Source organism: Pinus tabuliformis, chromosome 3_2 (genome assembly GCF_031772625.1).
Source record: "Pinus tabuliformis cultivar Carrire ecotype Pingquan chromosome 3_2, CPIR1, whole genome shotgun sequence".
Taxonomy (NCBI): Eukaryota; Viridiplantae; Streptophyta; class Pinopsida; order Pinales; family Pinaceae; genus Pinus; species Pinus tabuliformis.
The window spans coordinates 171,801,430-171,816,245 of record NC_142302.1 but is presented as its reverse complement, the minus strand read 5'-3'; the positions used below and the strand labels follow the sequence as shown (position 1 = coordinate 171,816,245).

The 14,816-nt window shown below is 37.3% G+C and overlaps 1 protein-coding gene across 12 annotated transcripts in view; it reads right to left on the bottom strand.

The window, feature by feature from the left end:
• LOC149180341 (BRCA1-A complex subunit BRE-like protein) overlaps window positions 1-14,816 on the bottom strand; it is a 359,353-nt gene that overhangs the window by 210,469 nt on the left and 134,068 nt on the right. For 11 of the 12 annotated variants that reach the window (XM_089416035.1, XM_089416036.1, XM_089416039.1 and 8 more), the window contains 2 exons: window positions 8,116-8,246; window positions 7,983-8,031 (listed from right to left, as the gene is read on the bottom strand). In XM_089416035.1, coding sequence (XP_089272161.1) covers window positions 7,983-8,031; window positions 8,116-8,246 — 180 coding nt within the window. Of the gene's footprint in view, window positions 1-7,982; window positions 8,032-8,099; window positions 8,247-14,816 lie in introns of all 12 variants that reach the window. The other variant, XM_089416041.1, reaches the window with a different exon arrangement.

Genomic DNA, 14,816 nt, shown 5'->3' with positions numbered 1-14,816 from the left:
GGCTAGCCAGTTTTGTTGCCAGATCAGCGGGAATCTGCCTGGTGAAGTGAGGAAAAACTCACTCAGGTTTTCCACCATTGTATTTCTTTGTCACTAGTTTGTCAGGAGGGGAACCAGCATTTGTATTCAAAACTACTGCTTAATAATAGAAAATCCTCAAAGCTGTTGCATCGGTCTTCCCGCATTGGGTTTTTTCGAGGACGTTTCGTCCAAAAATAAGTGTCCTTTGTGTGATTGTCTCATTTATTTTTCAGTACTTGATCTGTATATTGGTGTAGGCTGCAGTGTATTTGCATTATTCTTTTCTGAATATTTCCTTAAAATAACTTGTTAAAATGAAGAATACAAGTAGGTAATGCAAATCAGTTTACTGCAGTATGATTTCTGGTTTGTTAGGTTCAGAAATTTTCACACATACATGCTCAAATCTTCCATGATCTTGCTAGTTACCCACAGTTGGGCCAAGATCAAGGCTCTGACACCACTGTAATATCCCTCATGGAAATATTAAGTGATAACAGTAGTGAAACCATAAACATGCAATAAAAAAATTGTATACACATGCAGAAAAACCATATTACACCAAAAATAACGCCCAAAACGCTAAGCCTTTTTATTATAATTATATTAACCAGATTGAGTACATTGAGTAGGAACAGAAGAACATGTGCTTGCTACAACAAGCAAAGCAAGATCTCGGGTGAATATGACGGTACCCAAGTGTTGGAAATGGCTCTACTACCAGATCTGCGTCCACCCAAAAGACTATTGCTGTTGCTGGAAAAAAATTGTTGATTTAAGCCCTCCAAACTATTCCAAAAAAATTGAGAAATTAGCCACAAGCTCTACTCCACCAGCTCAACAAAGCCCAAAAATATCTCGCAAACCCAAGTGGTGGAGATAATCCCAGAATAAATGTGCCCTCCACAATTTTTGTTGTTGACTGTCGAATGCAACTAGTAAATGTCCCGCTTGGCCTTTACGTAATATTCCTAATGGAAATATTAAGTGTTAACAGTAGTATATCATAAACATGCAATAAAAAAATTGTACACACATGCAGAAAAACCAGAGTAGACCAAAAATAATGCCCAAAACGTTGAGCCTTTTTATTATATTAACGAGATGTAATACAATGAGTAGGAACAAAAGAACCCGGGCTTGCTACAGCAAGCAAGGCAAGGTCCCAGGTGAATATGATGGTACCCAAGTCTTGGAAATGGCTATACTACTAGATTTACATCTAGCCAGAAAATTGTTGTTGCTGGAAAACAATGTCGATTTAGCCCTCCAAACTACTCCAAAAATTCTGAGAAACTAGCCACAAGCTCTACTCCACCAGCTCAACAAAACCCAAAAATATCTCACAAACCCAAGTGGTGGAGATAATCCCAGAATAAACTGTGCCCTCCTCCAACAACAATTTCTATTGCTGACTGCTGAATGCAACTAGGAATTATGCCCTCAGGAGTACTCAAAAAATTTTGCTAAAATAATCTTAGCCTCTCCTCAACAAACCTAGAAAAACCCAGAAAGGGTTGGGCCTCGTTCCAACCTTCCGAAATTACCCCCAATTTGTGTGAGCTTCCTCTTCAGCTAGGTACTTCGTACTACTTGAGAAACAACTACCAAAGCCCTGCAAAATTAGTTGAGAACCTCTCCAAGAATTCTTCTTATGTCCCATTATTAATCCTCGGCCTCAACTCCAGCACAAGCCTCCACATTCAAGGTGCTCCTCTGAGGACTATGCAGGCCCAATCAAACTAGTTTTGTGCTAGCCGAGGAAGAAGGAAATTCAGCCTGAAGGAAGTCCTCTCAGCCTACCCACCAAACCACTTGAAAAACGCTATTGGATGCCAAGAGAATGCGTCCCTTATTCTTGGAACCAACTTTGTCATGAAGCTCACTTCCCTAAGATGTGAGTGTTCCCTTACTGCACCCAGCCTACTTCGTAATAGCTCAAATCTCTTGTGAAATTCCTCTGAGACAAATCCAAGAATGCAAAAAAGGCTCCCTTAGGGTGGCACTCAAAGTCCACCGAGGTAGGAGTTGAGATCTCCCCTCGGAAATCTCGTGTGCTGAACAACACTCTGTTGACCCAGCTAAACAGCTTGAGCAAACAATAGTTCAAATATCAAATTAGCAAAAGTCCCCTAAATGAGTGCTCCACCTCCTATTTATAATTTTTGCCCCTTCTCTTGCCTTGTGGGCTCCACCCATCGAATTTCCTTTTTCCCTCCTCTCTCCAAGTTGAGCTCTCCAAGGGGTGCATATTCCCTCATGGAGTGGCCCCCACCTTCCACTAGCTTCACAATTTCCCCTTTCCTCTAAAGTGGGTCCCTCTCTTTACCCAAAAATTAAATCTTCCTTTGATTTATCCATTATCCTAAGTTGTGGGCCAAAATTGGTGTTCACCAAATCAAAATTACAAAAATGGAAATTCTTCTTAACAAAATTAATTAATTGGGGATATTACACTTTAAGAGTCAGTTAAACTTAAAGGGTGAATTAGGCTGAGGTGATAGTGACACAATGCTCATCCATTACCCCAAGGGGGCATCAATGGTTGAAATTTTCACTTGGATGTCGATTTAGGCACTAACAAAGAGCATTAAGAGGAGAAGCTAGTGAGAGGCTTCAACACCTGTGTTTGCTTGTCATTGCAAGGATGTTGCTTCTTCAAATGCTTGGATTTATCCTTCTATTGGGCCACTAATCCTTTATTAGATGTACCTAGAATGCTAATCAATCCAAGATGCAAGACCTTATCATGCTCTGGAATGAAAGAATCACAAAAAGATTCAACAGAGATTGGTTTGTAAGCATCACCTAGAGATTCTCTACTAATGTGATAGGTAGATACAAAAACATAATATGCACTACCTAGCTTAGCAAGAATAACATATATACATTGGTTATCCTTTTCTAATTTATAGACTTCAACCAAAAATCAAAGTGTTTTTAACTTAGATAGGTAATACTCAATGCCTGAGAAATCATTGGGATTTAAAGAATTCAATTGGTTTTCAAGCTAATGAAGTCAAATCTCATTATGTTTACTAAATATGGTTTCTAACTCTTCCCCAAGCTTCATTTGAGTTATTAACTAAGTTGCATGAAATGCTGAAACATCTAGAAGTTTTCGAAACGAGTACAGCTCGGAACACGACCCCAGAAATTGGAAATGTTGGCCAAAACGTCATATATATGTGTGTGTGTGTGTGTGTGTGTGTGTGTGTCTGTTAATAACACATTATCTGCAAGAAAAGAAAGAATGAGACACATAAATGACATTTTAGAAGAAAAGCAAGTCTATACAAATGAGTTAATAACACATTATCTGCAGGAAAAGAAAGAATGAGACACATAAATGACGTTTTAGAAGAGAAGCAAGTCTATATTAAGTTTTAACTCTCATAGATGATTACATGATGGGAAAATTCAAAATTAGCCTTCATACAAGAGGCTATATGTGCTAAAACTAGAATAAAACACGAGCTAAAGACAATTATTGGCTACATTAACATATCATTAATCATAGAAATCCTCATCTTCATCAACAAAAATAGAACAAGAATTCTAAAAAGTAATTTTCAGACACCTAGAAATTACAGTTTCAATCATATAAACTAGAGGGAAGGTTCACCGGAACCTATACAAATACCATCTTGCCCCCTTATATTCTTGGGTAACTCCCAAGTCGTGTATTGACACCATAAGTGGGCCAAAACACATAAAATAGCTTGCTGCCCCTACATTTTTACGCAAACCTAGCAGTCTATCATACAAGACAGCAAGCTAAATTTACTCATAAGTCTTAAACCGTGCAACCAAATAAAGTAATCAAAGAAATGGTTAGGATTTTTCATACAGATCAAAATCTATAGGTCATAAGCCATATCTTGAATGGTTTTGACTACTAACATTTTCTATTAGAAATCTGCAAACTGTTTTCTCTGTTTTATTAGCAGGGACAGCAAACAAGTAGAGAAAACCTTCAGCCATTTGACTCCGTTCAAGCCACTAGTCATATATCCAGAGCAGTGGGGAATATTCGGGGAAGCCTCCCTTAGTCATTTAGGAGGTGTTGGGCTTAAAGAGTGGGGGCAAGGGCCAAGGTGACAGTGGGTCCTCGCCCTTCATGTCCGAATCTAGTGAGGTTTTTGAGAGATGTTTTTCGGTCATAATCACATCAAAACATTAGCACAGCCCTACTAATCAGATCGGTGACATTTTTTGGCATCGTTATTGGGCAGAAGGTCATTCAACCTGGTTATCTATGACATCCATCTTCGATAAGATTTATTTATTTGTTGTGTAGTTTCATGAGATTTTTGTAAAGGACTAAACTGCAGGTCTTAGCTGGCGACTCCAACTAAGGGTGCTCTGGCAGAACCCAATCATCCAAAGGGGTACACAACAAGGTCTTCATCCCAAGGTGAGTTTTTATTTGTTCCTGAACCTGAATTATTTTATCAAAGAAGGAAATCTAAAGCTTTAGCTAGGGAACAAAATACAATTGCATATGATTTTGCTTTACTTGCACTTAGGGAATTTTTTGAAAGTCTTGAATCTTCAAACCTAAGTACACCTAATCAGAACTTAAATCAACCTAACACAATGGCTCTACCTTGGTTGCGAGATATATATAAACCACTTAATCTGACTCAATTAGCATCCCACGATGTCCCTGGTGGTCTTGATAAGTTACCCAAATTCAAGGGAGATCATTCCATGACTACTAAACAATTTATAGATTCATTTAATAGTTTCATGGGAGGATTAAATGTACAACATGAAGATGTAGGAATGAAGTGTTTTGTACTTGCATTAGAGGGTGATGCATCTAGTTGGTTAAAAGTTTGCCTCATAACAGTACCAAGAAAACTTTTAACCAACTACCATGTAGCTAGATAGCTCTATTTTGCATGATTAGTAAAGATTATCCTAAAACTAATATTCTCTATCATTGAAGAGCTATCTAGCTATGTGGTGGCAAACAACTAGGATTTCCACTTGTTTGTTGTGTTGCAGGTAGAGTTGATCTCAAGGTCTCAAACCATTCCAGGAGGAAGCTTTGTTGCTGCAGAGATTTTATATTTTGTCAGGCATAGAGAGTAAAGGTTGGGGACACTCCAAGAGGGGGTCGCCCCTAAGGGGATCTTGAACGCTTGCAAGGTGGATCACATCATTAGTCGGGCAATGACTTCACACTCCAGCTCTAAAGTGAGTCTCCATTAGCACAGGTATTCCAACAACATATAATCTTTAAAAATCTCAAAAAACATATTAATTTCTTCATTTAGAGTAGGTCAAACTTGCTAGTTTTTATTGTTTTATTACTTTAAAACAAGTCATTTTGGGGATAATCATCATATCACGAACCCCATCTTAGATACAAGTTTTATAGTACATATTTAACACTTGTATCTAGCCAAAGGTTGCAGGTTTGTAGGTGTGGAGCACTTTGGTCAACCGGATCTACATTTCCAACCACTTTTTAAACAAGTCTTGGGCTTTTACAAGTATATCTGTTGAAACTTGGTTATAACAACTCTATAGTGTCTAGTTGCAATATTATCATTTTTAAAGTTGCTTTAGTATATTTTCCAGCTATTTCACTGGAAAATCTTAAATCCGGAAATTTATGATTTTATTATATAATTTGGGAATTCTGAAAAATAATTTCCAGCCACCTGGAAATTACATTTTCAGTCATACAAGCTAGAGGGAAGGTTCCCCGGAACCTCTACAGATACCCTCTTTCCCCGATATATTCTTGGGTAACTCAAAGAGGTCTATTTACACCATACGTGAACCAAAACATATAAAATAGCATGCTTCCCCTACATTTTTAGGCAAACCTAGTAGTCTGACATACAGGACAGCAAGCTAAATTCACTCATAAATCTTCAACCGTGCAACCAAATAAAGAAGTAATGATAGAAATGGTTAGGATTTTTTTCATAGATCAAAATCCATAGGTCATAAGCCATATGTTGAATGGTTTTGACTACTAAAATTTGTTGAAGAATGTAACTAGGTTTGGTCTTCATATTTATATTTGAGTCAAAGAATGAAAAAGAAATTTTTATTATTATTACAATGACTTATTAAAGCATGGGTTTCATGCTTGGGTCATCATTTTATAGGTCAAAGTCCCCATTGAGGACTTCTAGGTTTTATACTAAGTCATTAGAGTCATTGTCCATTTAATGAGACCCTTCTTGGGCTTTTCAATCATGTAAAAAGAATTATTATTGAGTCAAAAATGTAATTTGTCACCTCCACACCAAGTCAGCCCTTGCCTGATGAAGTCAGCCTACAAGAGGACAATTCGACCCACAGAAGAGGCTATATATACAAGAGCAGTTCGATCTATTTGGACATCAACTCAACAAGTTCGATACACATCAAGGAAGTGCAGAAAAAGTGTGAAGTTCAAGGAGAAGAAGGAAGAAGTGCAAGTCGAAGTTTCTGGGCTATCTCTCTCTCTCTTTTATGTGAAGTTACTAGGCTATTTGCTGGGTCAAAGTTTTGCTGCTGGGAAGGTCGAAATTTTGAATGTGTTGGGTCGAAGTTATACTACTGGGAAGGTTGAAATTCTGGATTTGCTGGGTTGAAGTGTTGTTGCTGCAAGGTAGAAGATCTAGATCGAAGTTGCTAGAAGGAAGGGCTGACTTGGTGGTTGGAGGAGGTCTGTGTCTAGGTTGAAGAGTCTTGGATTATCTCATCTTAACTACTGAAGGAAGAAGTTTGACTAGGTTTTCCCCTAGATAGGGGTTTTGCCCTGGCAGAGTGCCTACATCTTGTGTCTCTTGTTCTTGTGATCTTCATACACACATAATTTGGTAATTGCTTGATGAAAGATAATATAATAAAGAAATAAAAGAAGCCAACATAATTCACAAGTAATTATCAAGGAAGAGAAATATAACCCTAATTCTACTAGCATTGATTTCTCAACAACATTTGCTATTAGAAATCTGCACTTTGTTTTACTGTTTCATCAGCAGAGAGTGAACAAGCAAAGAACACATTCACCCATTTGACTCCATTCAAAGCACTGGTCATATATCCGGAGCAGTGGGGAATATTCGAGGAAAGCCTCCTTTAGCCTTTTAGGAGGTGTTGGGCTTAAAGAATGGGAGCAATGGTAGAGATGATAGAGGGTCCTCGGCCTACATGTGCCAATCCAGTGGGGCTGTCAGGACCTTAGTAGCCTTGCTAATCAGATTGGTAACACACCACAATCGTTTGATTTGTTACCCTGAACATACAAAATATCAACATCCAGATTACTTTTAACACATTGTTTACATTCCAAAGGATCAGAACTCTAATACATTTTTCTAAAAACATACTCACAATCATAGAAAGAGGAGCATTATTCAAGAATCTTATCAATGGATATTTCTGATAAAAAGTATACTTAGGATGGATTGATGTTTCTACAATGCATGAAGATTGCTCGAAACTTCAATGATTGTTATTTTTTATCTCCTTCGTGTTACTACAATGAAGTCTTCCAAGGGGGTAGGGCACGTAATGCACCTAATTACTACTATTTACAATTGATAAATGATATGTAGATCCAAGTCCATTAGGCTAGGCATGTCTCTTATGTCCTATCTTTATGACAATCTTCTTGTCTGCATATCTTTGTACCTTTAACTTTCACATTTATGACTATATGTTTTGTGCCTTACGAATGCCTATAGCATACAGTAACTACTATAAGATGCATCACAATTTCTAATGAAGATAATGCTTCTTGACAAAATTAACTAGTGTCATGTCCACCATTGTCAGGTTTCCCTTTGGGAACACCATTCAGGTGATACTTGTACACTATTTTGAATTTAATTTAACCGATTTACAAATGGCACTTTTGAAGCTTCAAGACATTAATAAATAGATAAATAATTTTTGTAAGAGACTCAAGTAGAATGGCACCAAGAAAAGCACTAAGATTCACTTGCCTGAGCTCTTAGATTTTCTTCCAAATTAGGAATATATTCTGCCATGCACCTTCAGTAACACAAACACCAAATTAGTGTTACAAAGGAACTAGCCAAATAAAGAAAAAGAATGCTAACCACAAAAAATACTTGCATGCCATCAACCCAAACTGGAAGTGTGACATCTTCAATGTCAAATAACTCCTTCAATGTTGTTGACGCAACTAACTTTAGCTGTGGAGAAGATGGCATTTCAGATTGTCTTTTCCTTACAGGAAATATGACCTGCATTAATCGAATATTGCTGTTCATTATAAGCTTCCTAAATAAGTTGAAAAATATTAATGAGTTAAGCAAATAAATTGATGAGGAAAGAACAATGATTCATTGTATATAAAGAAGATGATTGTGTCTTCCACTGGTATTTGCAGAGAGTACATAAAAAGGATAACTAACCAATCTTTTATGAAAGAAGCCAGGGATAAAGGCAGTGTACCTTGAGAAACTTTTTTTTCTTTCAGAAAACACCTCATTAGTTGTTAGTAAACAACAAGTTACAACAACACATACACCAAGCATTAAACGGAAAATGTGATCCATCTAATAGTTAAACCTCTGATCCCAGTAGCAAAGGGTTCATGTTCAGTTCCAGGCCATGCCTGATAGATTGGTACAGACAGAGACACCAAAAAGGATGCCAGACTGTCGGGAGGTTGAAGTGCTTTGAGCAAATATTGAGGGATGCTCAGGAGCATGTGAAGGCTTCTAGGATCACATTCAGAGAGAGCAGGCCTCCAAAGAAAGTTTTCAAACTACATGGCACTGATGACTAACATCATTGAGGAGGCAGCAAACCAAGAGGATTGGAGGAAACCTATGGTGAAGGATGATGCATGGGACATTTTGCCAAGACGAGAGGAAAATCCAGTTCTAGGTAGCTCTTCTAGAAGTAACTTCCTCGCTCGTAGGGAGTGTTGATGTTTGTTGCAACGAACAGGTACTTCCACACAAGTCTAAGTGTCTAGGCATGTGGCAGTGAAAGTCATCCAAGGCCTTCAACCTTAGCAAAATCACTTAATTAAAGGAATAATTAAAGTATTTTTATAAGAAAAGTGAGTTAATCTAATGAAATGCAAAGGTTATTTGCATTACTGAATTAGATGTATCTCAACCGTTGATCTCATGTGATGTTGAGATCTAATCTCAACTGGCAATCACTTTGAAGATTACAGTTGTGGATTCGATCAATAACTCAAACTTATAAAGGCAAGGCTAGGTGAAGGAGAAAAACACGAGAGTGAACACAAAAGGGATGTTGTGCTTGAGACACAAAGAATGGTGGGTCAACAATATCTCAACAAGGGTGGATCCAAAGATGATGTCCAAGAGAAGCAGAGTGTAAGCTGGTAACAACAAAAAGGGAGGAAACCCAGTAGCCAGAAATCAAAGGACAGATTTCTAGGCAACTCAGCAGCAGATTGTAGGTCATACAACAATAGGTACAACATCTGCATGGATCGCACAACGACATTCACACAGACGTATGAAAGTACAGAATTACAGAGCAGTAGCACAAATGTACATCTGCACAGCTACACAACGAACAGCTGCGAGAGTTCATATAGAAGCTTGTATAGCAAGTTACAAAGGGAAGATCGGGTTTTTTCCTGGGCAAAACAGAGGGTCATATAGAAGTACAGGTAAGCAATAAATTTTATGCAATTGTTGTAGCTTGTATTTTCCTCGGTGGACCATTTTCCCAATAGGGAAGCCCTTGTATGTTGTGGATTTATTTGAATGAACAACAAATTTGAAGGGCACTAAATTCTGTGTATGTGTGAGATTGGTTATTTTGTTTCCATTGTTTTATGTGTTAAAATAAAATCTCAATTGTGGTTTTCATTCACTAGATCTGCAATAATAAGAAATTTACAAGAAGGAATATGCTAGGTTAATAATTAGTCGGATTGTTGGGATTAGAGGAAAATCAACAAATAAGGAGAATGTCTACATCTGAATAGCATAAGCAAGAAATCTCATCCAGTTTGGAACACATCACACCATCTCTCATGTAGAATTGGGACCGCTACCCCTGAAGAGGCACTTTAGCATTCACCACCAGCTAAGCACCATGTCTAAGTATCAAACCCATACATGAGAGAATGACCATGTGCAATTAAAACATAGTGTACCTAGTGTATAAGTCATCTACGATGTAATGTTGAGAAGAGTTGATATAATATGGCTAAGACAGTTGAGAGTAATGTCAGACAAAATCATCCTATAATTAAAAGAATATAAGGAAAATGTCTACATCTAAATAGCATGAGCAAGAGATCTCGTGCAAGTTGGAACACACCGCACTGGCTGTCAGGTGGATTTGGGACCACTACATCTAAAAGGTCAATAAGACCTCCAAAGACATTTTTGATAACTTAGATTCTCATAAAAACTTCCAATATCAAATGCTTGTAATTTTTCTAAACAAATTTTGCTATCTTAGTGAATTTGAGCAAAGACATTAGACAAGGAAAGACAAGTTTATTAATAAATGACCATAAAAAGGTCAATGAGACTAATAATTACATTTTTAACGAGTACAAGGTGGAAGTGCAAGGGCAACTCCTATAAAAGTACGACAAAAGCATATCTACTTTAAGATCTAAAGTCTAAGTCCTAGGCATATAAAACTATAATGCCAACACAAGAATGATCTCAATGATGAGAATATATTACCTAGGTCTAAGAAGAGAAATCTCATGCAAGAGGAAAATTGGGGGGAGCCTCCACATATCTTGATGCAACTGTTGTCTCTTCTAGAAGAGAAGGGAAAGGAGAAGGGCAAAATGTCTCCTACTAAAAGTGCAATCTCAATATCTATGACTCTCCTAACATTCATAGTCAAGAAAGAAAGCATTTGGTAGAAGGTTGACTAGAGAGGTTGGATTGTGGCATGTCTCACTACCTAAATGGAACCCCCACCACTGAGTTCTAGAGAAAGTTATACTCCACTAGTTTTGGTGAACTAACCCAGAAGTAGAGTGAAGCATAAAAACTGCTACTGAAGCAAGAAAACTGATAGCTTGGAGACTTGAATGTAAAAATACACAAGAGGTATTTAATAATAATAATTTATTATATATATAAAATGTATAAGTGATAATGAAAGTTACAATGAGGCCCTACTTTTATACCTAAGCAGGTGACCTTTCATGATTAGGCATGTCTTTTAGACATGCCTTTCCACTTAACTAATGACTATTTAACATAATCAGTATTTAATTATTTAATATTTATATTAATTTTATTTATCTCACTTGTTATGAATTATATTCATAACATAGCCCTTCCCTTCGAAAGCTTTGTCCTCAAAGCTTTAATGTTGTCAATTTTCTTCACTTAGTGTCTGTCGTCTCGATGTATACAATCTGGTCATCGTTTCGTCATGTAGCTCATTAGTAATATTCCCTAGAATTTTTTTATTTGTATTTTTTTTATAATAATGCTGTTTTTTTAAATAATATATATTTTTTTATAATATTTTATTTTTTATTTTGTTTTTTTTAAATCACTCTAATTTTTTTTTAATTAAACTTTGCAATGTAATATAGTTATATATTATAAATATATAATAATTAACGATTAATAATCCAATTGAGATGGTGCCTTGTCGTTTGGTCGGACTGACCCCTGGCTGGAAGTGTGAAAAGGCGGTTGGCAAAGGCAACGACAACCGGCTCAGCAGACTTCGAACGAAATCATGCAATTGGCGTGACAGTTGAGCATAATCTTTTTCATTGGAGAGAGCGACACAGTTTTGTCCAGAAATTACATTATGATTGAAATAAAATGAAAGGACTGCATGGTGAAAATAATTTGAATGCCAATACATATATTTAGCCCTAAGGTGAGTGGTCCAAGCTTTGATGCATCTGTGAAAGGTATTGTACTTTCCCCTGTGGATGCCATCCATCTTGCAGGGGAAGAGAGCAAAGAGAACATAGGTGGACGTGGGACGTTCAGGCACCAGATAGTAGACCTTCAGCTTTTGTGTGCGTATGAGGGGAAGATTCGTGATGTGGACGGGCATGGACACTCAAGCGAGGCAACTTCAGTGTCACTGTCGTCGTCAACAGCAAGGGCACCCACCCAGGGAGCCATCCGGCGAAAGTGAAAAAAGGGCAAGCACCACTAGTTGTGCTTTGCAAGAACGTACTCACTCACATCCACGTCATCATCCGCTTCCACTTTCACATTCAACGCCTCCTTCTCGTAATCATATTTTGGTATTAATTTCGCATTAATGCCTCCCGTGTCGACCTCGTCCAACAGGGATTCCAAGTTTCCTTTCGCCTTCTCCGGTGAACTCTCGGCGAATTCCTGCAATTTTGCGTCACTGTCGCATCTCATGCTCCGCATCTGGTTCCAAAAGCTCTGCACGTTCTCGCGCTTTTTCAAAAGGATTACTCTTTCTTTATGCGGCAGAAGAAGATCATGACACTCTATCCAGTCGTCGCTGCGGCCGATCGTCATCGTGTGATCAATTGATTCTCTCTCTCTATTTCCCTCGATGGCACCACCTTCTTCCTTGCATTCTCTATAACTTGTTAGGTTGTTGTTCATTTGATTAGTCTCTGGAGTCTCATTTTGTTCATGCATTGTATATTGTTTTACATCCTGATTTATATCATTCTCATCCACATCAAGATCAACTTTATCTGGATTTTCAACATTATAATCTTCTTGATCTATATCAGCTTCATCATAATCATTATCTAGATCATTTTCCTTATTATCGATTTCCTTTCGACATTTTTTAACTTCTGCAAATGATTTTTCTAAACACTTAAATGCTTCTTGAATTTTACTAAAATGCTCAACATATTCAGGACATGAACGTAATGGCACATTGTACAGCGAACAACGTTCAAAGACTTGCATCACAATATTGTGTGCCATGGCTCCGATACCACTGAAGCATAAAAACTGCTACTCAAGCAAGAAAACTGATAGCTTGGAGACTTGAATGTAAAAATACACAAGAGGTATTTAATAATAATAATTTATTATATATATAAAATGTATAAGTGATAATGAAAGTTACAATTAGGGCATGTTTTTATACCTAATCAGGTGACCTTTCATGATTAGGCATGTCTTTTAGACATGCCTTTCCACATAACTAATGACTATTTAACATAATCAGTGTTTAATTATTTAATATTTATATTAAGTTTATTTATCTCACTTGTTATGAATTATATTCATAACATAGAGACGACAACTTTGTGATGATCTCAAAAGCAAAGGTTGAATAGCTCCCTAGGTCTTAAGGATCTGGAGGTTCAAGTGGTACAACTATGCACTTATCTCTTGGTACTCATGTTTGAAGCGAACAAAGTTCATTCTTCAGATCAATTACTCTAGAAAACTTGGAATATGTAGATCTCCATTGAGATACAAGAATATATATTAAATGTATGAATGAGAATGATGATACAATGAGAGTGAGAGGTCTGCTTATATACTATACAAGTGCCTCTTCATGGAGAGTCATATCTCATTTAGACATGACTCTTCAACCTAATTACTAATTAACTAATCATTATTAATTATTATCATTTACATTATTTCCTATATATTTATTCATAACATTGCCTTCCTCCTCAAAAAGCTTTGTCCTCAAAGCTTGTTGATGAAAAAGGCTTGATCTCTTTTTCGGTTTCGAATGTCTTCTCGTCTCGGAACAGTGATCTTCGTCGATACAAGTTGATATGATCTTCTAAGTGACAAACAAAATTGTCGCACTAAGAAGGGATCAGACCATCCTAGATTAATCTTCTGTGGAATATTCTGATCACTGGAATTTTGTAACGACTTGTCATCATAAGACTGGATTGAGGTTACATCACTACTCTGTAATATCAATTTGTTGTTTCTGTTCTAAATGGTCCCGATATGTAGCTTGGTTGAGTTGTCTACTATCATGATTCGGATGTCGATAGGGAACCTTTTTGGTTTGACTTTCCCTTATTAGGTGCGTAGACATTTTTTTATTTCCTTCTAGTACTATGGTTTTCGAGTTAGGTACATAATCTTCGTTTGGAATTTTCATCATTTGGATTGTAACATGTGAATGTGTTTTTCCTTCCACTAATTGATCCTCTTCTTGAGTTCTGCTATTCACTTGTTCGGTATTAATTCCCTTATCTTCAACTTGGATTGTTACGTCTGGAGACTTCAATACTTCTTGAGTGTCAGGTCAGGTTAGCTCAGAAATTAATGAGCGCAAGAAACAACTGGATGATTTTATTCATTAGACTATTATTATTTATACATTTACAAAACGGATCAGTTCATCTTCTAGATGACTGTCCGGCTTCACCTCATCCGTTTCGGATTAGGTGTCAACATTCCCGCCCTTAATCTGAAGGGATGTTGGTGAGTCCAAGCATCGTTCTGAATCTTTCAAGCTTTTCTCTTCCAAGCGCTTTGGTGAAGATGTCTGCAATTTGCTCGTTTGTGGAACAATGACGGAGATGGATTGTTTTGGCCTCAACATGATGTCGGATCAGATGATATTTAGTATTGATGTGCTTAGTACGATCATGGAACTTTGGGTTCTTGGCCAACTTTATTGCAGAGGTGTTATCAATCATGAGTGGAGTAGATTGTATTTGTTTTACTTGCAAATCTTCAAGAATTTTCCTGAGCCACACAATTTCTTTTGTTGCTTCAGCTGCTGCCACGTATTCTGCTTCTGTTGTGGAATCTGCTGGTACTGATTGTTTGCGTGATCTCCAGGAGACAGCTCCCGATCCAAGACTCATAGCATATCCTGAAGTAGATACCCCA